At 40.0% G+C, this 22,348-nt stretch overlaps 1 protein-coding gene across 3 annotated transcripts in view; it reads left to right on the top strand.

Annotated features, from left to right (window-relative positions):
- The window catches only part of MACROD2 (mono-ADP ribosylhydrolase 2), an 880,037-nt gene that overhangs the window by 788,790 nt on the left and 68,899 nt on the right, over positions 1-22,348 (top strand). For all 3 annotated transcript variants that reach the window (XM_085305606.1, XM_085305605.1, XM_085305604.1), the window contains exons 9-10: positions 2,359-2,440; positions 16,779-16,820. In XM_085305606.1, coding sequence (XP_085161732.1) covers positions 2,359-2,440; positions 16,779-16,820 — 124 coding nt within the window. The remainder of the gene's footprint in view (positions 1-2,358; positions 2,441-16,778; positions 16,821-22,348) is intronic.

Raw genomic sequence — 22,348 nt, 5'->3', positions numbered from 1 at the left:
GTATCTTATGCGTACTTAAAAATAGAGCACTTTTTCACACACCAAGAAGAAATTGAACAGGTTTATATATAGGATGTATACAGTCGGGGAGCTACAAAAGTTTGAAATAGTCTGCTATTTCTAGTGAGATTCCCTATCTTTAAATGAAGGAATTATATTAGGAGAGGTAAGAATTCTCAGGAGTGCAGAATTTCATCATTGCCAACTGCATAGAATAAATAAGAATAAAGAGAACACCTTGGAAAGCTGAAATGCATAAAATGAGAAACATGTCCATAGTGTTTACAGCAGAGAATGTAAGAACCATGTAGAGGGCAAGACAACTCAGAACATCTCTGCGTGTCAGTATACTGCTTTCTCTGGTTCATAAGTTTATGCCTTTGCTGTTTTGTTTGTCCTGCTTCACACATGGTGCCTGTCACCGTAGAGCTTGAATATCTGCTCCACTTAGGAGGTGGAGATAGAAGATGACAATCTAGGATAGCATAAGCACTATTCCAAATCAGCTTTTACAGTAAATACAATTTAAGCATTCACAGTCTAAAGCTTCCATTCTGCAAGCACACCGCTTTATCTAGGTGGAAACCCTCAGCTAGGTGACATGTGGCTTTTTAAATTCTTGCCAGCCTGGTTCTGTATGTTATAAATATGTGGTCACACAAAGGAATATACATTTTTGGCCCACGTTCTTAACCACTGTTTGGGGTTGTACCAGATTATTTACCACCAGAGTAATTAGTGGAATGGTTTCTTAGGTCTAGCCTGTTTTGTTTATGACAGGTGCACGGGACGGCTTGGTTCCCTGAACAAACAGCGGCGGGCAATTTTCTTGCTCAGAGCAGTGCCACTTTGCTTCCGCAGCAAGTGCCATTCCCCCAGTGCTCTGCCCTTTTGCGGCTTCTCGGTGCTGCTCACAAGCCTCTTCCTGCCTTAACACCCCCACGACCCATACCTGCATTCTTGGATTTCCTGCCCTATTGCTTTCTCAGGCTGTGTAGTTGGCTTCAACTCAGAGGTGTCCTTTTTAGCAACCCTTAGCGTTTTCCAGCACAACTGATTATTTTGCACACTCTCGTTCCCTGCACTGTTCCACTAGGCTGCTCCAAAATGAGCCCTAACTGAGTGGCTTGTGCTCTCCAGCCTGATGGTAACTTTGAAGCTAAGACTTATACTTTGCTTTGAAGAGCAGCTCTAGCAAAAGAGTTTTTTAGTGAAGGTGAAAATAAGGGAAGGAAGTTTTTTTTTGTTTTTTTTTTTTGTTTTTTTTTTTGGGCGAACGCTCCTCCTCCAGCTCTCCTTGTTCAGGGGGGAAGCTGCTGGTCTTTGTAGTAAGTGCAAAGGCATTCTTTAGCTCTGATACAACACATAAGCCTGTTGCCTGTGGAGACCTGAGTATAGCATAATGCCAGCCAAGATGGTGAATTTGCTGTTGCTTGGACTTCATCCCTTTCCGGTTGAGCTCTTGTGCACTTCGGAGAAAAACTTGATTATCAGGTTGCGGATCCCTCAGCCCAGCCGTGGGAGGGTCTTTTGCACAACTCCCTGCTGAAGCTGCGTTGGCATTTTGTGCTGTGCTATGCAAGGCTAGAGAGAAGTCTTGGTGGCTGTTTTTTAATCTTAAAGATGGCTTTAGAATTCTGTTTCTTTTTGGTTTGTTTGGGTTTTTTTTCGCTTTTTTAGAAAAGCCTGTCACATTCAGTGATGTCCCAGGCAATTTATTTGAAATCATTGTGGAGTCTTGTGCACATTATGGGTTGTAGTTTCATTGATATGCTCAGCCTTACTGAGTAGATGGCATATTAAATGTTGTATTTAGCCTATATGCTACCTGTCATCTAATCAGCTTTTGTTTTTGCTGCATTTCTGGTTGTATTATAGCAAGAATAAGTGGTTTCATGTAAATTAAAACTGCATGAAACCTTTTAAAGCCATTCTGAAATACTAAATGGTTTTGCAAATACGTTTGTCGGACAAGGATTGGAAAAAGAGCTCTTTGCTTCCCCATTTTCTCTTTTGTATACTTATTAGAAGCCCCCAGTGCGACTCTTTCGTCAAACATTGCATCCAGGTGCTCATCTTGAATACCAAGGGTTGCTTATACTGTGCTCAAGAGTGGTTTGCCTAAGCAGGAGGTGGTTAACAAAGAATACGGTTGTGAACTGCAATTACAAACACTATTTTGTAAATTGCAGCACAGATAAACAATAAAGTCAAAAAAAACCGGCTTCCCATGATGTTTTCCTGCTTGCTTGGAGTACCAAACAGAGTTGAGTTTAAGGTTTCCGTGCTATTATTACAAATTATTGCCAATGTCTGTTGTTGCACTCATTTCACCATGAATAATTTTGTTTCTTACAGGTGGATCGTATCATCTTCTGCGTCTTTTTGGAGGTGGACTACAAAATTTTTAAGAAGAAAATGAGCGAGTTTTTCCCTATAGGTAGGTACAGTAATCAAGTGCCATCTGTCTTTAGTAAATAGTGTGGCAGAAAGTCATCATTTGGCATCCTTTTTTTCTTTCCATGTCTAAGCCAAATATTAAAGTGTGAAATTTCTCTAAAGATCAACTGATCCTGGAAAACACATGCATTTAAAATCTGCAAACCGATAAAACTGCTCATGATATTCGTCTTTGCAAAACCAGGGCCTACTTTTGTATGCTGAGTACAGCTAGTTTGCTCAGTCTCTGTTGTGTCTGTTGTCTCTGCCTCCTTAAGCCTGGTATGTGGCACTGGGCCTCTATTGACTATATGAAGAAAATGGTTTGCACTAATGTRTATGTCGTTCCTAGTGTATATAGCTCTTCCATGCACTCTGTGCATGCTTTTCTCCTTCATTAATGATGCTGGTTAGGGTTTCTTTGGGTCTGAAAAGGTACCACAGGGATTAGAGCCCAACTGTGTCTGAATGAGAACTTTAAACTTGAGCTGTCCCCGTACAAGCATGAATCAGAGGAAAGATGGCTCTCGCCGGAGCACTTGGGAAATGTGACCCATTCATCTTGTGTTTCACACAGGAGGTTACTTCTTGGAACGTAAGAAAACCTGGTAGATAGTAAATTTGTCCACCACCCCTCTTCCCCCGCCATACCTGTGATTTATTTTTATCGCGTTTATCATTAGAAATCTGTGTGCTCTTTTTTTTTTTATGAACCCTCACCCTCTCCTCCCATTTTACGTTGCTTTCTGTGACATCAATTGTACTCCTTGTGATAGGATGCGGATTTTAGTGTTTTCTTTTATCACCCATTTCTAAAATCTCAGTCGCTTGAGTACTCCACACACTGTCTCTCTGGTAGAAAGGGCATGGGAGTAAGTCGGAAGTGGACCTTTGATGTGTTGTGAGAGTCTCAGTTAAGTCTACAGGACTATGTTGTCACGGTAGTCACAATGTTTTTTCCTTCACCTTGGTGGTCGCTATAGAAATTATGGTGTTCCAGTCTCGTCTCACTAGAACAAAGCTTTTTACAGACAACTTTATAATCTGCGGTTTGCAATGCTTGGCAACAGAAATGTTAAAGACCCGTTGAATAATTCAGCTAGCACAGAATGTGTCCAACTACTTCATAACATTTTGGTCTGGAGCACACTGAATGTGCATTTCAAAGACTGCGTTAGTGTCTCATCCATTTGTTGTGTCACTTTTTGGCATTGCAGTGCAACCCAGCACATAGGATAAAGTGGTGGTACTCTATGTTCTGTTGCTGACTCTGCTCCTACCCTTCAGATTAGGGGAAAAAACTCCGCTTCGTTGTTAAGGATTTTGAAATCACAGGTGAAGCTCGGTATTGTGATTTTAAGTCTAAAGCCCACTTGGGTTTGAAACCTGAAAGACTAAAAGGTGCTTTGGAACTAAAGCATGGCAAGCCCGAAGGAGAAAAGAGAGGAAGAGGGGAAAGTTGTCAAAGTCTGGCGTTGTTTAAGTGCTGTGTACAAAGCACCTGTGTGGTTGGGTATCATGGTGTATGAAGGCTTTTGGTTGCAATGTGCCCCATTTGTGCAATATATTTATTCTCAACCATGAGAAGTTTTTACAGATTTATTTTGCATGGAGTAAAACTAGCAATTTGTTACATGACCATGGAGCGCTGGTGGTAGTTGGGACCCTCTGAATTGCAGCAGCATTCAGAAGTTTGCAGGTGTGTGACCATGCAAAAGGCTGACCTTGAATATTGAATATTTATGCAGCGAGCTGTCCAAACAGAGTGAGATTATTTCACTTCTCAGCATCCTCAGTTAGATATAGATTTCTGTAAGATCTTAGGTCCGTTTTCATAGGGTGTCAGCTCTGATTTTTCTCATGACTAATGATTCTGAATACCAGTTTTAATATACCTTAATGGCGCTGGTTTCCAGAAGGACCTGAGCATTCACTGGCTGATGAGCTGGAGCTTCAGAGTGAACCAGTTTAGCATCTAAACTTGTATCCCCAAATCAGTGAAGGAATTCCTATGGTTAGGTCAGTAGCCAGTGGTTTGGGAGACCTGATTTTTGAGTTTTGTGTCACAACAGACATTTATACGGCCTTAGATGAGTAGGTTAGGTCTTTAACCTGTGAGGAGAGGGAGATAGGAAAGAAAGAAAACTCTCCAAATGTCTCTGTTAATATCCCTGGAGAAGGAATTAGAATCCATCTCACTATCTCATGGACAAGCACCCTGACTATTACTCAACTACTTCAGTGTTTTTGGCCTTTTGGACTTTTTTGGCCTCCTGAATTGGCACTTTTCTACAGAGTACCATCGCTTTGGCAGAAAGGGCCGAGTTTGGCCCCATACTGAATTGCTTTGGCCTGATAGCTTGAACATGAGGTGTGAATTTGAATATTTGCAGAGGAATAAAGACCTCTCCTTTCCCAGGAGTGCCCTCACCTGAGACCTTAACGGGAATCACTGAAGTCTTTCATGTCTGCTGTTTGTTCATTCTTCCTGCTCTTTTGTGTACTGCCACCTGCATTTAACTCTTACATAAGAGACTTCTCTGCAGACTCTCCTACTGAAGGATGTTTCGTGTCTCTACCAGACTGGTTTCTTATGCAAAGGACTTAGTCAACATGGTTCTCTGTCAAAGAATTAGCAGCTTTCTCTGCTTCTGGCGATAACTTCCTGATAGTTAGATTCTGGTAGGACCTGCCAAAATTCTGCTTCCCCCCCCCCCCAAATGAATCTATTCCTGTAGTTAAACAAAAGTCTTTAAGAAAATGTTTACCGTGAATTTCGATTGATAGGATGCTCACTGAATGTTCACAAGAGAGCATAGCACTGGGATATTTCTTTAAGTTTAGAGAAAAAAACACTGAGACATTTTTAAATATGCATCTTGCATTCAGAAACATTATGAAATGTATCTGCCTTAACAGATGTGGACCAAAATGCTTAGAAAGAATATATTCCTGAGGTTATATACATAAATAGTTATTACTTTAAACCTAGTGCATTAATAAATCCAAAAAGACATCCAAGTGCTTGAGCTAGTCAAGTGATAATGAAATGAATCTAGAGTTACACCTCAGTGCATTAGAGTGAGTGGAGTATAAATATCGGGAAATAGTTCCGTTAGTTGAGTGTGTTATTAAACTTACTTTGCAAGTGAAATGCCAAAGAAGTTACTTATGTAGTAGTACTGATATTAAGACAACTACCAAGAGGCTTGTCATTCACAAAATTTAAATATGATGGGGAAGAGGCAGACTTTTAAGTAATTTTGTAACTTAGGAGATCATAGATGTTCAGTAGTAGAGCAGTTGTTACAGTCTCAGCATTTCTGATTTCGCCTCGGTAGTCCCTAGTCTGCACCGAATGTAAGCCAAAGCAATTGCGCTCACTGGGGAATGCCATGTCAGCTACCATCCTCGTGGTAGCCTAGAAAAGCACCACTCTAGAGGGGAAAGGGTGCTGTTCCACAMAGAATTCTCTGCTGATCTCTTGGGGTTTTGCCAAGAAGTTTTTGTATGTCCTGATAGAAAAAGAGCAAGAGAGGGAGACTGTATTTCTGCAGAACAACCCTCTGCACTTACAAGGATCACTCACATACTGGATGAGAGAAACAGTGATTTTTTTTTTCTTTTAAACAATTGCATCCTTTCTCCCACTGGAATGAAATAGCTCAGATATTCTCCCTTCAGCTATATTGTGAAATTTTCTCTCTRGTTAATCCAAAAGAATGCCTTGCTACATATCTTTCGGGCAAATAAAATATCCTTGCCTGTAATTTTGGCTCCAATGTGTGGCTCTTGCTCACATCATTGAACTCATTGCTACTAGTATTGTGAGTAAGCTTTCCAGGAAAAAAGATGATATTTTTATCTTTTTTTTTTTTCCTTGGGAATTCATTGTTTCTTCTAATAGAATTCTGCATGGAGTCTAGATTCTAGAATCTAAATTCTAGATTTCTAGAGCCTAGGAGTTCTAGGCATTATTTTTATTGCTGTATATATATTTGTAAGACCTATCAAGAAATGGTATAAAAATAGTCTTCCTTGAAAAACTAGATTTACCAATATTTACTTTACAGTGATTCTTACTTCTAGGATGCTATTCGTACAAGTAAAATTAAGTGCATTTGTAAACAGTTGCCAGTTGGAGTCAATGACACCATATTTTTGTCCTTTATACTTTTTGTACCTAACTGCTTAATATCTTGGGTAGATAACCTTGTAGGAACCTTTGGCAAATACTTATTTTTCATGGTGACTGTTGTATATTATGAAACGTTTTTCTTAAATTGTAATGCTTAAAGTGTTTCTAAATCTACCACCTGTTACCAGTGAATTGGAGAAGACAAGCATTTTTCTGAAAATGCTCTTTAGGCAAAAATAGTATCATCAGGGTTGCATACTATGAAGCTTCAGTATTCTAGGTTATATTACATTCTTATTGGTTTAAACAGAGTARCAAAATTACTTCACTAAAGCATCACTAAATTGTTAGAGAGTGGAGAGGTTTGTACTTTTTTAGACCAATTGATAGATGGAAGATGCAAGCTTTTAGACTCTGTGTCCTTTCTGAGCTAAATGAAAGGATGCTGAGCCCAAAAGCTTATTCATTTTTTTTAACTATATCAGTTGATGTTAAGAAAAATGAAGAGAGAGCGAGAGAGAAAGAAATTACTTCTCCATGTGAAACTTTTTCTCTCTTCTATCTTCAGGTTATGACATTTAGCACATTTTCTGCTTTTATCCTGGTTGACAAAAACGTTGTTCTCCTTCTGCAAAGCACATGGGTAAGAACCACTCTCTTACTATTAATCCTCCTGTTATTTCAGGAGAGCGCACAACTTCCTAGTTGTGCACAAATGTGCAAATGTATTACAATTGCAGAGGAARTTCAATGTTAAGAGATCTACCAGGCTTGGAATCAAATTGGAAACTTCTAACAGGCTGAATGAAGGGCTTTGTATTAAAAAGGCAGAGCCCTGCACTAATACGTGAGTGAACTCCTAAGCAGCGACTGTGATTTCTGCTGGTATTGAGAAGCATCACCCTCACCGTATAATATGGCAGACTTCACTGGAACTAAAGGAGTCCTCGGTATGAGCAAAGGAATCATAATTTAGCCCTTAATAAGTAATCTTGTATCAAATGGGTAATTTGTTTGATAAATTTAGCCTCTTTATTTGCATTCACAATGTTCATGAGCAGATCCGTTGCGTTCATTTGTCACCTGAATGTATTCCACAAAATATTTTTCATGGGCTTTATTTTACTGTATGGATAGATGCCAAACGATTTACTGGAAGTGCCTGATATCCTCTATTTGAAACTTCAGCTACGTAGCGATTTGTCTCGTAAGTCATGTGGTGTTGGTTCTGGTCTCCTGACTAGTTCAGACAGGCCTGCAAAGGCCACCAAGGCTTTGGACCCCCCCCCCCGGAAATGCATGGTAGGAAGTAAGCTTAGGGGAATTTGAAATCCCTTTTAGCCTTCTCTTTCTGATTAAATACTGCTTTGCTGAAAGTTTTGGTTGCAGCTACGTTTACTATCTCAGGGCAGAGTTTTCAGGTTGTCATATTCATCACCGATAACTGCCTATGTGTTTCTGCAGGTTCGAACTACAGGGCAGTCAAACTGTCATCTCCCTTTCTTCACTGCTTTCCTTGACAAAGCTTTCAAGGCAGTGTTGAGTGGGCCAAGCCCAATCTTCAACAGATAATACAAAGTCTAAATCTATGTCTAGACACCTCTTGTGGATAAAATGAAGTGGCTGGGGCTGGGCAGGAGCAAGGGACAGAGCTGGAGGGACTGGTGGTAGTGGTAGTAGGTCAGGATATGGCAGCAGGCTTTGGTCCAAGCTCCAGGGAGATATAGTGTGGCAGGATCTCCAGAAACTGGGACCCATTTGCTGGAAGGAGGGACAGAACGGTCACTGCCGTGACCCCCGGGGTTTCCAGTGGAGATACGATCCTTTCTTTCTTTTTTAGGAGACCCAGGTGACTCTCTTGTTTCTCTAAACTGTAAAACTTTTCACTTGTCACTTGGATATCCTGCTTGGCTTTTGTGGCTATGCAGCAATGAGTGTGTGACTTTGCATCCTGTTCCTTTCTAGGCTATATATTGAGGCTTTGAGAGCATTCAGGATGACGGTCTCTATTTATGCCTTCAAAACCTTCTCCTGGAATGCAGTCCCTGCTAGTTCTTTGAATACGTTCTCTGCCATCCTCCTTTGTCAGCTCTTCAGCAGATAACTGCTTTTGCTCCCTTCTCTTCCTTCCACATATGCCATGACGCTGTGGCACTTGGGGCAATGGCACTGGCTAGCTCTGGCCTCCGCGCTGGCATTTTACTTTTTTCCCCCAGTTTTAGAACCAGTTCCAATTTCCCTACCTCAGGGAATTGCTGCTTCTTCAGGCAGAGATGAGCAGGGTGGCTGGCAGGCAGTGGTGATTTTAGGGAAGTGGCAGTAGACTGGCAGTGATTTCCTGTGGATGGGAGATGCTGCCTGAGTGACACCTCTAGAGGAGGTGTCAGAAGTGCCCTCTGCATCCCCTAAAGCTGCCAGTACGGTGGAGGATGTCATCCTCAGAGGACTTCTGCCAAACTCCTCACTGCAGGATGTTATTCAAAATGGCTAGGGAGATGTGCAGCCCTGCTGTCTACCATGACAGCTCCTTGTCCCTCAGGAGTGCAAGCTTCAAAGGAAACATCACCTACCTGGGGGATTGAGAGAAGACTGGACACCAGAACAGGATGCTAGCTTTGCTCTAGCTCTGTTTTATAGCACCTACAGATCCTGATAAAGTGCACTGCAACATAAGTAGGATGTTGTAGAAATTGTTCCCAATCCATAAGCCATAATGTTTAAAATATCTGTGCATTTCAAAGTGTCTCTGAAACAACTTATCTCATAAAATCTCAAGCTAACTGGAAGCTAAGGGTAATCATGAAACTGTGAATTGAAGTTTTTCCTATGGCTTTTTATCTTTATCTGCCATGGTAGTAATTGTGCCTGTCCTACTACACATGGATTTTCTTTCATAGCGCCTTTGGCCAATGTCTTAATCTTGATGGTCTGTAGTGCGGGAGAAGGAACAAGAAGCAGCTCAAGAGCAGTGGTTTGCCGGCAAAGCTTATAACTGATGGCTTAGATACTATTTTCAGCATTTTAAGAGGTAAGTAGACAAAGAGAGGTCCCTAGCTGCTTCTAACATGGCAGTAGGTTTYCGGTACCTAACAAAAAGTTAACGGAGAGTTTCCAGCTTTCGTTTCAATATTCATAAAACTTCCTGGTACAATCTCTTCTGAACTGTTTTCTGACTGACTGCTCTAGAGTTTGACTGTATGCTTGCCACTGTTGGTTAGTTCAAACTTCCTTCCTGGATCTTCTGGTTGTACACGGTTTGATACATGCTTGTACTACTGTCTGCTCTGTGATCCAGAAAATTGTTTGCCTCCTCATTCTTGATGCTAGGAAGGGTATTGCTTGTCTCAAGGTATGGATGGATATTGGGACTATAATCTATTTCAACGCTAGTGTTAGGGATATTTGCTGCAGCTCTTCTGCTCTGCAGAGCGAAGTAAATGCCCCCTCTCCTTTGCTCCGGTAGCATCATGTGGATTTCTGCCTTCCCTTTTGTGAGACTGACAACAGGGCTTGCTGCCAAGTCTTTAGATCTTGGGGGGAGATGGCCGTTGGCACACGGATGTTGACTGGCTCCACGTCTCCAAGCTCTCAGTGCCTGGGGCGCACCTGGGCCAGGGCCAGCATGAATGCAGTAAAGTGGCAAGTGGCAAAGTTGCTCGTGAAGACATGGAGGTCATACAGACACAGGACTCCCTGCACTATGCCCCAGGGAGAGGCAGTGGAGACCATTAGCAGTTACAAAGGTGAATACGAAATGATTCTTTATGGTTTCTTGTAACAGAAGAAGCGTGAGGTATCCCAGCAAATGATAAATCAGGATCAAAACAAACGAAAGGAAGTGATTTTTCAGCCAACACGTAGTTAGGGTGTAAGAATGCTTCCTATGAGGTGCTGTGGAGGCCCTACATCTTTAGGGTTAAGAAGCGGATTAGCTAGACCAACACAGGGCTGGTCCAACAGTGGCTATTAATCACCATAGTCTAAATGTAGCCATAGACTCTGGAGGAAGCTGGCAGGGGAAGGGAGAGGTATTGCTGTTCTATGTCGTCCCTGTCCCTGCACATYTGCTCCTGCTTCCCTGTCAGAGGCAGGCTGCTGGGGTCAGATGCCTGGCCCCAGAARGTGAGCAAACACAAGTTTTTTACACCTTTTTTACATCTTTTAAATGGATCTTTTCATCTTGTGGCATTGAGTAGTGCTGCATCACGTATAGAGCATTCCAGATGCATTTCATGTTGTGCTCAAAAATATACTATTCTCTCTGGTCACTGACACAAAGTAACTTCATGTGCTTGAGTGCTTCTAATTGCAAAGGATGCAGTAAAATTCTTGCCTGTCTCATTCAATTACCTCTGTCTTCAGTTACTGATGAGATTTTGTTAGGASTCTGTATTTAGAAATGTATCACCATATAGCAAACATGCCATTTCCTGTGCACACTGGCATACTCACTTTAGTGAGTATTTGTGTAAATAAAGCTCTGTGGATTTCACAGATTTCACTGTTTTGGGAGGTGAAGGAAGTAAGGATGTTTTGAAATAGGCTCTTTCTTAGAACTAATGCATATTTTCCCACTGAGTGCCCATTCCTTTTATATAAGGTGTAAGCATCTGGGAAATAGAAATCSAAATCTGATCCTGGCTGTGAGCAACACTTCCTCGTTGGAACAATGTTATCCAGTTCACTTGCAATTGGAATGGAAGCTACTGCGCAGCCTTTGTATGCAGCTGAGGCTCATATGAGTATATGTATTTTACTGCAGATAAGTGATATGATGCATGAAAGAAACCATCTGTATGGTGTCAAAAAAAAGTGTGTAACTTCTTAGGAGTCTGGTACTAAGGGTTTCTGTTTGATAGGGCTTCAAAAGCTACAAACATATTTTAAATTCAGTGAGACTCTCATATTGTGGGACTGGTGTAACTAAGCAACGCAGGAAGAAAAATTGCACTGATGCTGCAATAGGGCCAGAAGGTACGCTGTTTATCAGTGGAAGTTTCCTATAATAAAAACAGACTAACCAAAATTTGATCAAACTTGCTAGCATCAGATGAAGTTTCTTATAGTGTCTGTTGCTCTGTATGCAGGATTACAGGATACAAATGCCCAGAACAAAACAAAACAAAACAACACAAAAGTTCTGTTTCTTCTTCCAGTTCCAATACCAAGCCAGAAGAATGTATTTTTCTTGTTAAGAATCTTTTTGTTTTACCCTTTTCTTTTTTTCCTTCTTCCAACTTATGTGCATTGGGCATGATGGAAAGCTTTATAGCAAAGATATTTTTTACAAGTTGACATGAAAACTGTCAGGCCTGGGTTTAGTTGGTCTCATCTGCCAGAGATTTCTAAATCTACTTTCCTTCAGAGAAAATATTCTTTTTCCATGCTATGGATCAGTCAGCCATATTCTGTCCATGGAGAGCTGAGTTGGATGAGAAGAATCCAAAGAGGCAGTGAGCCCCTAGGGTATTGTCTTCTTTAAGTCCAGGGTGTTGTTTTGTATTTTACCATGTTACAAGAACATTGACTCTTTCAGGTTGAAATAAAGAGACAGTATACTACTGTGAAGATCCTGTTGGGTAGCAGCAATGTCCTATCCTATCAAAAAGAACGGATTTTCARTTACTAAGAAACAGAAATAGACACAAGGCCTATAATTAAGAAGTTTCCTTAAGTTGTTAAGATGACCACATATATAGTTGGATGAAGGCTTGGATAAAGTCTAAAGAGAGGTATGGTAAAGAAAAATATGGGAGAGTGGGTGTCCAGTTAGTCTTTCCCACTAATGGCAACTTGATATTTTTGTGGATTTAATATATTTTGGCTTTACTGCAGTAGACTGGTACCCTGGCCCATGCTGTCACCCAGTCCAAGATTTGAAACTAGAAGTTTTATATTTAGCCAAGCAGAGACTGCCCCCCAAATTTTCCTCAGTCTCACAAGAATGTTGTGGCACACATCCTCTGTTATTCCCATTGAAACTATACAGGCAGATCATGAAGTCCCCACTAGGCCAATGCTTCAGGGCAGGAACTTTTTTAACAGGACACCTATTTTTGTACAGCAAATAAGCTTAACAGCATGCCTGCAGCTGTCGGTGCTGAAAGGGTCTATGTTTTCTTCAGCTTTCTTTAAAGGCGTCAGCAGTATGATTGCCAGCCTGTCCCTCCCTCCTCCTGTGTACCTCTGCCTGTCGCGTTGATCTGTTTGCCAGTGCAGGTGGGTAGGGGCTGCGGAGGGAGCTCTGAATGTCAGGATTTTGGCCCAGTCCTGCGGTGCTCACCCAACCCTTCCAATGATTACGTTCAATAGACGGAGTGGCGCTTGCAAGAAGGAGCACAGAGTGAGCTGCATGTGTGGGCTGGAAATAAGGGAATGGCTGGAAATAAGGAAACAGATGGAGAGTGCTGAGGAAATGAATAAAAACTAAAGGATGAGACAAGGAATCTGAGGAAAGACAGAGGAAAGCAGAAGGAGGCAGAAAGCTGATGCTAGTGTGTCATGCTGCTGGGGAGCACTAGGCAGCTGGGAGGTGGCCCTTGAATGTTGATCAGAAAAAGGAGTAGCCTCCCACAGCTTGGAACCAGCTCTTGTGTAAAAGCTCTTCAATGCATGCACAGTTGAAAAAAAAGAAAAAAAAAAAGTATTAGCATTGTGTTGCCTCTGCACGTGCTAACACGAAAAACATACAAATAGAAATATGAGCAACACAGAGGAGGCAGTTTAATGGTTTAGGGATTAGTGGTGGTGCTTAGAGCCTTTCACCTCTCTGTTCCTAACATAAATCTAACACAGACTGATGGTCATCTGGCCATCTGGCTTGCACTTGCTTGTATAGAACAACTAATGAGACAGAGAAAGAACCTGATCAGTGAGGCAAAAGGTAAAAATCAAGCAGGTATATGACAGAAGAAGTCATCCTCTCCTGTTTCAGTAGGAGGAAGTGCAGTGCGATTGCTCTGTTTCACAGAGCTTGGCAGGTAACAAGTGAGGGGGGATGGCAGAATAACAGACATCCCTTGATATATGTATCTACCAGGGAGCCTGTCACTTAAAAAAATGTGTATGCTCTGAGCAACTTACACCCAAATGCAAAGCTCTGTGATCTTTAGAGATGTAATTACCCCAGATAATATGAGAGTTAGAGGGTAAGTTTCAATCACAGATTAATTGTTACCTGTAAATTATTTTATACTTGACAGTGTTCTCTCATACATCACCCATCTAATACCTTAATTTTCTAGACTATAGCCCAATTATAAGCTGGCAAATTTTATAGTCTTACCCATATGATGCATTTGCAGTAGGTGGCTTCCTTGTATCCCAGGCTTTCTAAATAATAATGGGAGTTTTTTTGAAGGTATGTTAACCCTTCCAGAGAGTCTGCCATCAGTTGTCCTCTTGCTCCAGGCTGCAAAGTCCAGCATTCTTCCAGAAGGTCTTCTTGCATAGAGCTCCCCAAATCCAGGGTTTTAATGGGGAATCCATGTGGCAGATTCCTGTTCTGCTTTCCCAGGCATAGGAATAGCCAAGAATGGGCACACACGTGTGCATGCACCCACACATGCACTAGAACATGCTTTCCTATTCAATGAATTTTTCAAGAGGTCTTGAGTAATGGGAAGAGTTATGCAGGACCTCACCTGTGGGCTGTCAAGTGTGTAAGTTTGGGCAACTAGTGCTGACGCTATATCTTTAAAGAAATGTTACTGGCATCACAAGAGATTCACTCTTGGGCTTTTCTTGCAGTTTTATTCAATTTTGCTTTGTGATTGGCAGAGTCTGTGATAAGTATATTTAACCCAAGCAAACCTCTAGAAAGCTTCATGTAAAAGGGATAAGAACATGCATGGGGAACATGGAAAATAAATGTAGGTATTACAGATTTAATTTATAGCAATCTTGGCATTGGTTTCCCCTTAGACTAAGCATGTAGAGCTTCAGGAAAAGATATTTTTGCTTGCTTTTACTTCTTCACAGCGAGTAACCAAGAAACTACCTTTAGTGTCATTCATTTTGTGGGAAAATAAATGTGCTTTGGCTATAGATTTCTAAAATACTATTTTTTTTATCTAAAATAATTGGTTTTGGCATAGAGCTCTGACAACTAAACATGGTGTTTATCACTCCAGCCAGCCCCACCAAGGTCACTGAAAGAGACTGCTTTACATTTGACAGGGAAGCACTTCCACTAGGTGCATTAATGGTGTGAGAACAAGAGTTATAGACACATGAAATGACTGAGGAGTGCTGTGTGCCAAAACAAAACTCAGATACAGTCTGGGGTAGAATTTTCAAAAATGACCTAGAGATCATGTCACAGAAACAGTTAGGAGCTCAATCCCTGTTTGCRAAAGTGATGTAAGGAGTTCACTGCCTTTCAGCAAGACTTAAGTTCCTTTTCCCAGAAAAACAGCCCTTAATTCACAATTAGTTCACAAAAGCAGTATTTGCCACTTCATAATTATACTGCATAATGACTTCACTACTTTTTAATAACATCAGATTTCTTGTCTGTGTCCATTATCACCAGCTTAGAAGCTATTCTGTTGCTTTGGGAATTTCGTATTCCAAGTCACTTAMTGAACTATAATTAAGAAATTCCACAGAAGATCAGGTGATGTATGTATGTTAAGATATTATATTATGCTGATTTAGTGTGAAGTCTTAGATTAATTTGAAATTTTATCATACTGGTTTCATTATAAATGCTTTCATGGAAAGAACGTGTTATTGGAAACTGAGTAATTAATAAGTTCTACATTAACCAAATACTTTCTGAGTGATTTGTTGAAAAATTTCAGGACTCTGGTCAAAAAGCTTGGTTCTTTTGAAGTCGACGGCCCAGTTCCCATTGGTTTCAACAAGATTTTTCATTCCTTTTTCTCAAAAGATGCTTGTCCATACTCCTTAAAGCTTCTATATTCAAATTCATATTTGTACTGTAGGGATTGATGTGCCTTATTGAATCCCAAAGCAATTYTTTGCAGAGTAAGGAGAAAGGAAGTAAAATGTGCAATTTGATCGGAATGCTTTGCGCAGGACTGAAGTGTATTCAAAAGAAATGTAAGTTACTATCATTAGTGACTTCTGAAACTTCTGCTCTCCAGACCACGTTYGAATGTGATAGGAGGAGGAGGAGGAGAGGTATATATCCATCTTCTGTTTTGTCACAAGTCCCCATGAAAATTCGCATGTTTTTAGTGCTAGTAGCTGGAATGCAAACATAAATCCCGGTGAAGGCCTCTTACTCCACTTAAAAAAAAATGTTTCAGGCTCTAAATCTTGATGAAAGCAGGGCATCAGTCCTCATAGCACGTATCACAGCATCTGCGTCTCCATGGAGTTTTACAGTGTTAAGGGCTGATCCTGTAGATTGGGACCTAAATTTTCCAGTACAGTTGATCATGATACTACAAAACTCCTTTGTGTACAAGTGGTGGTTACAATGTACACAAACCCATGTTTGAAAGGTGTTATACTTGAAGCAAAACTTGTAGGTTGGCTGCAGAGATCGCACATGCCCAAATCCATTTATACTCATGTGTATGAATTAGGAACATAGTTGTCAGAAGCTTGTGTAATCAATGAGTTCACCAATAGATGATTAAAGCTCTGGTAAGCTGAATGACCAAGATGTTAATTAGGGCTAATTGTTTTTTTTATCAAAACAGTTTATAGTAAGAAATTCATTTGCTACCAAAATATAACTTTTTACAAAAGGAATCTGCTTTCTTGATACATTGTCTTAATAATTGCAAGCCTTCAATATTTGGCTACCCCAAGTTTGTACTTAAACCTAGATCCTCTCTGGCAAATTTATGGTAACTTTGGTATAATTTTTCTGAATAACTATGTCTACTCTCAAAATTGCTGGCTGTTACCAGGACACAAAGGACCCTGAACCTTAACAACCAAACCAGGATCCATTTCATACTTAAAATAGAAAAATTATGTTATAAAAGACTATGCAATTTCCTTTTATGCACGTCAGGACAGAACTTTGTTCCTTGTGYTTATTCCCTGCATTTCCTCTAATATCAAATCCTTCTTCTCCCACCCACTTCCACATCTCACTTTAAGATGTTAAGTGAGAGRAGGCAACCTAAGATATGAGCAATCTGAAGCATGGAATATTATATTTTAGATGTTTCCTGCTGTTCCTATGAATCATTTTCTTTCATTGTTTTTTTTTTGACAGATGATGATAATGAAGAAGAGACTGAGATGAGTGAGGAGACAGGTGAGTAAATAATATTTTATGCTAAAACATATTGCTTCTGCTAAGCAGCAACCAAACTGACAGAGTTCTTAAAACTAATTGCCTAGGTTGTAATGAGCAGTGCCAGTCATTCGTTGCCAACAGTTACCACAGTCATATCTGGTTTTTAGTATAACATGGGGAAAACTATTTCTGACAGTAAAAGGTACAAGGTAAAAATGTCTAAGACTAACTTTTTAATGTCATCATCTGTTACGAGCMCTGAGTGGTATTCAGTTGCTTTTTATTAATAACTAGCTTGAACATGAATGGGAAGTAATTAAAATTCTACAGTGTCTTTGTCTTTAAAAAGGTGTGACTACAGTAATTCTTGAGTCATTTGTGATTGTGATTAGTGACTGTGATTTGTGTGCAATAAATATATGAGCAAAACTTTCTAACAAGCTCTTAAATATATTGAACTTTGTTGGACAATATTTCAGAAAGCTTATTTTCCTAGTTCTCCTAGTTTGCTGTTTAYATTTGTTAACATTTAGGGCTAGTCCTGAAATAGGTGGATGGAATTGAGGTATGAGGGAAAAAAAGCCTGAGGAGCACAGAAAAGAAAAGAACGAGAATTAGATGTGATGACACAGAGTCATAGAAGTGTTGGCTGGATGGGGTCTCTGGTTCCTCCTCTATGCTCCTTCTTGAAGAAGGTCTGTCACTAACATTAGACTAGACCAGCTGTAGCTCTTTCTTATTGAGTCTTGAAAACCTACAAGGATGGGCAACTCACAGTCTCCCTGGGTACCTTTTTTTTGTGTTGCACTACTGGTAAAGTGAAGAAGRCTTTCTAATATCTAGTCTAAACCTCCTGAGTTACTTGTGGCTTGTGCCCCATGTTGTATCATCTGCCACTATGGAGAAGAGTTTTGCTCCATCATCTTTGTGACTCCTCTCTTAGTACTTGTAGTCTACTCTTATTTCAGGATTCCCTTCACCAGATGAAACCAGTTGAGCTTACTCAACTTCTTGAAGGTCATGTTCCCTGTGCCCTTGACTTATCTTGATAGGCCTTGATTGGGCCCTCTCCAGTTTCTGAACATTCTTCCTGAACAGGACAGGGGAAAACTGGACATGATATTCTTATACAACTTCACTAGTGTTGAGTAGAGGGGAATAAAAACTTGCCTCAACTTGCTGGCTACACTTCACCTAAAACTGCCTGTATGTAGTTTTCTTGTTGCAGTGCTACCTTTTACTCAATGTGGTATCGCTTATGATCTCTAAAATGTTTTCAGGAGGGCAGCTGCTCAACCAGTTAGTTCCCAACCTGTATCGATTGATGCATAGGATTATTCTACCCCAGAGACAGAAGTCAGCAGTTCCCCTTGTTGAACTTCATGAGGTTTCTGCTGGCCCAGTCTTCCAGTTTCGCAGTTCTTAGTTCCCTCTGCACTGAAACTCCTCTGTTCAGCATGTAAACTGCCTCCCATAATTGAGTATCATCTGCAGATTTTCTGAGGGTACATTCAGTCTCATCACACCAGTTATTGAAGGTACTGAACAATATGGGCCCCACTACTGACCATGAGATCGGATGAGAGCCGTGTGGAAGAAGGCAAAGATACGCCAGCCAGCAAAGAGCAGTAAAAGCTTTTGAAGCAGTATGTTGGCTGGTTAAATTAGTAAGATTATCCCAAAGACAAACAGATTATGGTGATTTGTGCAACCAGTTAACTAGCCTGTGAAATTCTTGAATAATGATGTATATGCTTAGGTGTGCAAACATGGATATATACAGGTAGTTAACTGATGCATTAGCATATTCTTGGCTGTTCTGGCCTGTTGATTTCATTACATGTAAGTACAAAATTTTTTGGTGTCAAGATTATTGAAGGACAGGAGCTTAGAAATTTCAGTGTGATTAATGTGATTGATATAGTTGTACCTGTAACTTAAAAGTAGAAAAATGAAGACTGCCATTATATGGCAAGCATTTGCTGAAGATACAGTAGAATCTGCAGTATTCTTCTAATATTTCCAATTTCATTTTTTACAGTTATCATGGCATGTATATTTTTATAAATTCAATTGTTTTTATTTCTTTTGTCTTGTTGCTTTTATTGAGATTATGTAAATTGCATTGATTTTTTTAGGGAAATTTAAATTAGAATTCAAAGGAAGTATATTTCTGCTTAATAGCCAGTCACTTCTTTCTGGCCTTGTATCCTTCACAGCTTCATTAATCTAGGTGAAGCTACATAGCTGCTCTGGGAAATTAGCACTGAATTAAGTCATCTGAGGAAGGTATTTTCACTGCCTATCTGCTTTTGGTGTGTATGAAAAAGATGATATCATAGCTTCTCTCAGAGGTTTGCCTGTAGGGTGCTATGAACTTCAACAGCATCTATTGGCTGTTTCTTTATTTTCTGGAGATACTTTGGGAATCAGTGGACTGATTAGCAGCAATCAGTACCTGTATGGCCAAAGTGAAATATCTTTTATGTATCTACTCCAGTGTCGGTGAGTTAAGCCCTTTGGACCTCTTCGGGCAGGAACTTTTTAATGATTGTCAGCTGCATTTGCAGGAAAGCTACAAATATGTGCATCTCTGCACTGAGGGGAGTTTTCATTTTTATACTAAGATAGTTATCCATCTGAAGAATATCTACTTTTAATTGTTAGGAGAGAAAAATAGAGTAGCAACCTTTAGTCACAACTTCAAGATATTAATTGAGTAATTATTCTTCATTCCATTTGACTTCATTGGCCGTGATTCCAGCAGATGGAATCAGCAGTTGGCACTAATATTAATGGTCTGGGATAGGTGAGCTATTCATATCCAACATGTAGTCAAAGTTTGCTTTGGGGTTATTTCTCTAATCCCTCTGGGGAGAAAAAAGAAAAAAAAGGAAAAAGAATATTGGGTTGCTGGAGTGCACATGTCCCTCCACTTTGGGAGATTCAACTATTCTAAATTTCACTTAAGTTCCTGTGCCTGCTGCTTCCTACTGGCTAGGTGTTTGTGAAGGGCCAACAGCTAACCAACAGGAAACATGGAGAAGTGCAGAGAGTCAAGCGTGATGGAGTCTGGTTGGGTCTGTGCCAGTTTCGGTTTCAGGAGTGTAATAGAATGAGATAGAGGCTACAGAATCAGTCCTAATTAAAACCTGGTGGCAAGAGTTAGCAGAAAAAGAAAGTGATCCTGGCATCAGCTGAAGTCAGTGGGAATATGTCCATTGACTTCAGTACACACCAGATTAGGCCTTGGGAACATCTAGAGAATTAGCCTAGAGTAAGGACTACCATATGGTCAAATGTGCATTTTATTGAGGGATGGACACATTAAAAGAGTAATCTCTGTCTTGTGTTTCTACCACCCTGAAGTGCAAATATCTTATTATTTTCAAAAAGGCCTTCCTTTCTATGATTTCTCTTAAAAATAAATAAAAGAATATCTTAATTGCCTGTCAACCAGATACTCTCCATTAATATCTAYTACATTAATATGATAAAATCAACAAGCATGAATGATCATGTTAATGAGTTAATCACATAATGTCACTGCATATATTTGATATACTAAAAAAGAAAAATAATTAAAAAATAACAGTCTTATTAAGTACACATATCCAATACCWCTCCTTTAATGGCATTTAACTCATGGAATTTTAAGTCATCTGTTTGTTATTCTGGATGTTTTATCTTGTAGYTGCTGCTAACATAACCATGCCGTTTAATTCAAAGAGCCTGTTACAGTATTTCATAGTTTGCTGTTAGACTGGCTTGASTCAAAAGGGCAGATATAGTAATAGCAGGTACAGACTTTTGCAGTTTTTACATCTCAGATTTCCTTTATGAATGCTGTTCTACAACAGCAAAGGGAAGGACCAAATGACCTAGTAGTCCTCTCTACCTTTARCTTCAGTGATTTAACACTGCAGAGTGATGATGCTTAATGTTTTGARCTCCATTAAGGGGAGATTATTCTAAACTTTAACTTCTGGAGGACTTGGCTTTCACACCCATAGATTCACACATCCACACACAGATGCATGCAAAATAACCCCTAATACTGCCATAATTGTGTGCCCAATTGCAGTGATTGCATCTGGAAATTATGGAAGCATGTGCTATTATGAGCAGTATAGTCCAGATTCCTACACAATAATACTAAATTGTTATGCASTGACATAAATTAATTCACTTACTATTCAACAACAACAACAAAAAGAATAAACACCCAGAAAAGTGTCTGAATTCTGAATCTATATTTCTCCTCAACCTGTTCAGCTTAATCCCTCCGTGGCAGCAAAGCCTTCTGACCCCATCTGCATGCAGGTTGCTCCACTGCTGTCTTTTGYTTCCCATCTAATAGTCATTCATAATAAATGCTCTGTTATCCTGTATYCGTCCTGAGCATCCTACATGACCACTTATTTGTTGCTTCAGAAGCAGCAACCAGCTAGGACAGCAGGACAAGAGGTCTTATTCAGACAAATAGTAGGAGCCCTGTTACAAATGAGGCTTAATAAATATATTATTTCTTTGTGCATTGCACTATGTACACACTCTTATACTTGCACACTTCATTTTGGAGGGAGAGTTTTCCTTTCAATGAGAGGAAAATGGGAGGTGCTTTTAACCAGTGAGACCTGGAAGTTGTGAGGGATTTGGGGAATAGCATGCTTTGTGATATGCTGTAAGATTGAAGTGRCTTGTTGCCCATGTGAATTAGCCTATAAATAGGAGTCATTTCTCACAATCTTATGGCTCAGAAACCTTTTCATACAGGTGGTCACAATTAGAAAAGGTTTGAATATAATCAGTTGAGACTCGTGTCTAGAATTGAAACAGATTTGCRAGTGGTGTTCCTATAATATTTGGCTAACTGTTCTGAAAGACATGTACGTACTGTTGCAGAGCAGAAAGGGTTAAGAGTTGTGTCTTGGCCGTAATAAAAAGACATTATTTTGAAGCCTGTGAAAATCCCTTTCWTTCTCTGGAATAAGGGAAATCTGCTAAAAAGCAATGAAATTGTGAYTGAAATCTTATTCTCCTGGGACGGTGCCTCTACATCCTTTTGTGAACATTTTGAAGTTCTCCRTAGAGTGCCAAAAGACAATTTCCTTTGAGATAGTAACAGTTCTGACCTCTCTGAATGTAAGCCCCCTCCCTCTCAGTCTTTGTGCTGTCAATTAAGATGTTGGCTATATTATCTRATGTATTCAGATATTCCTGAAAGACTTGGCTGGACACTTACACTTAAACTTGGTTGACGTTTGACTTGTGGGGCTAGAGAAAGCCTCACAGATTGGTTAGATGATAGAATTCATCATCAGAGGGGTGAGTGGTGATTGAAACTCTCCTATTGATTCATCTCCTGAAGTGATTCATTGTCACTCAAAATAGGGAAAATAGCAGACAGTGCAAGTGTCATTAGAACCAAAGAGGCCATACATWCAATATGGTCCATACTGAATATTCAAGTTACTTTTTAAATGGATAGGCAGTGTTAGCAGGAATCAATCTTTAAAAGCTTGGTTATTTTCAGGATTTCTGTC

Source organism: Rhea americana, unplaced genomic scaffold (genome assembly GCF_003343005.1).
Source record: "Rhea americana isolate MKP2758 unplaced genomic scaffold, rheAme1 scaffold_223, whole genome shotgun sequence".
Classification (NCBI taxonomy): domain Eukaryota; kingdom Metazoa; phylum Chordata; class Aves; order Rheiformes; family Rheidae; genus Rhea; species Rhea americana.
Note: the sequence above shows the minus strand (reverse complement) of the source record. Positions and strands in the feature narration are given on the sequence as shown.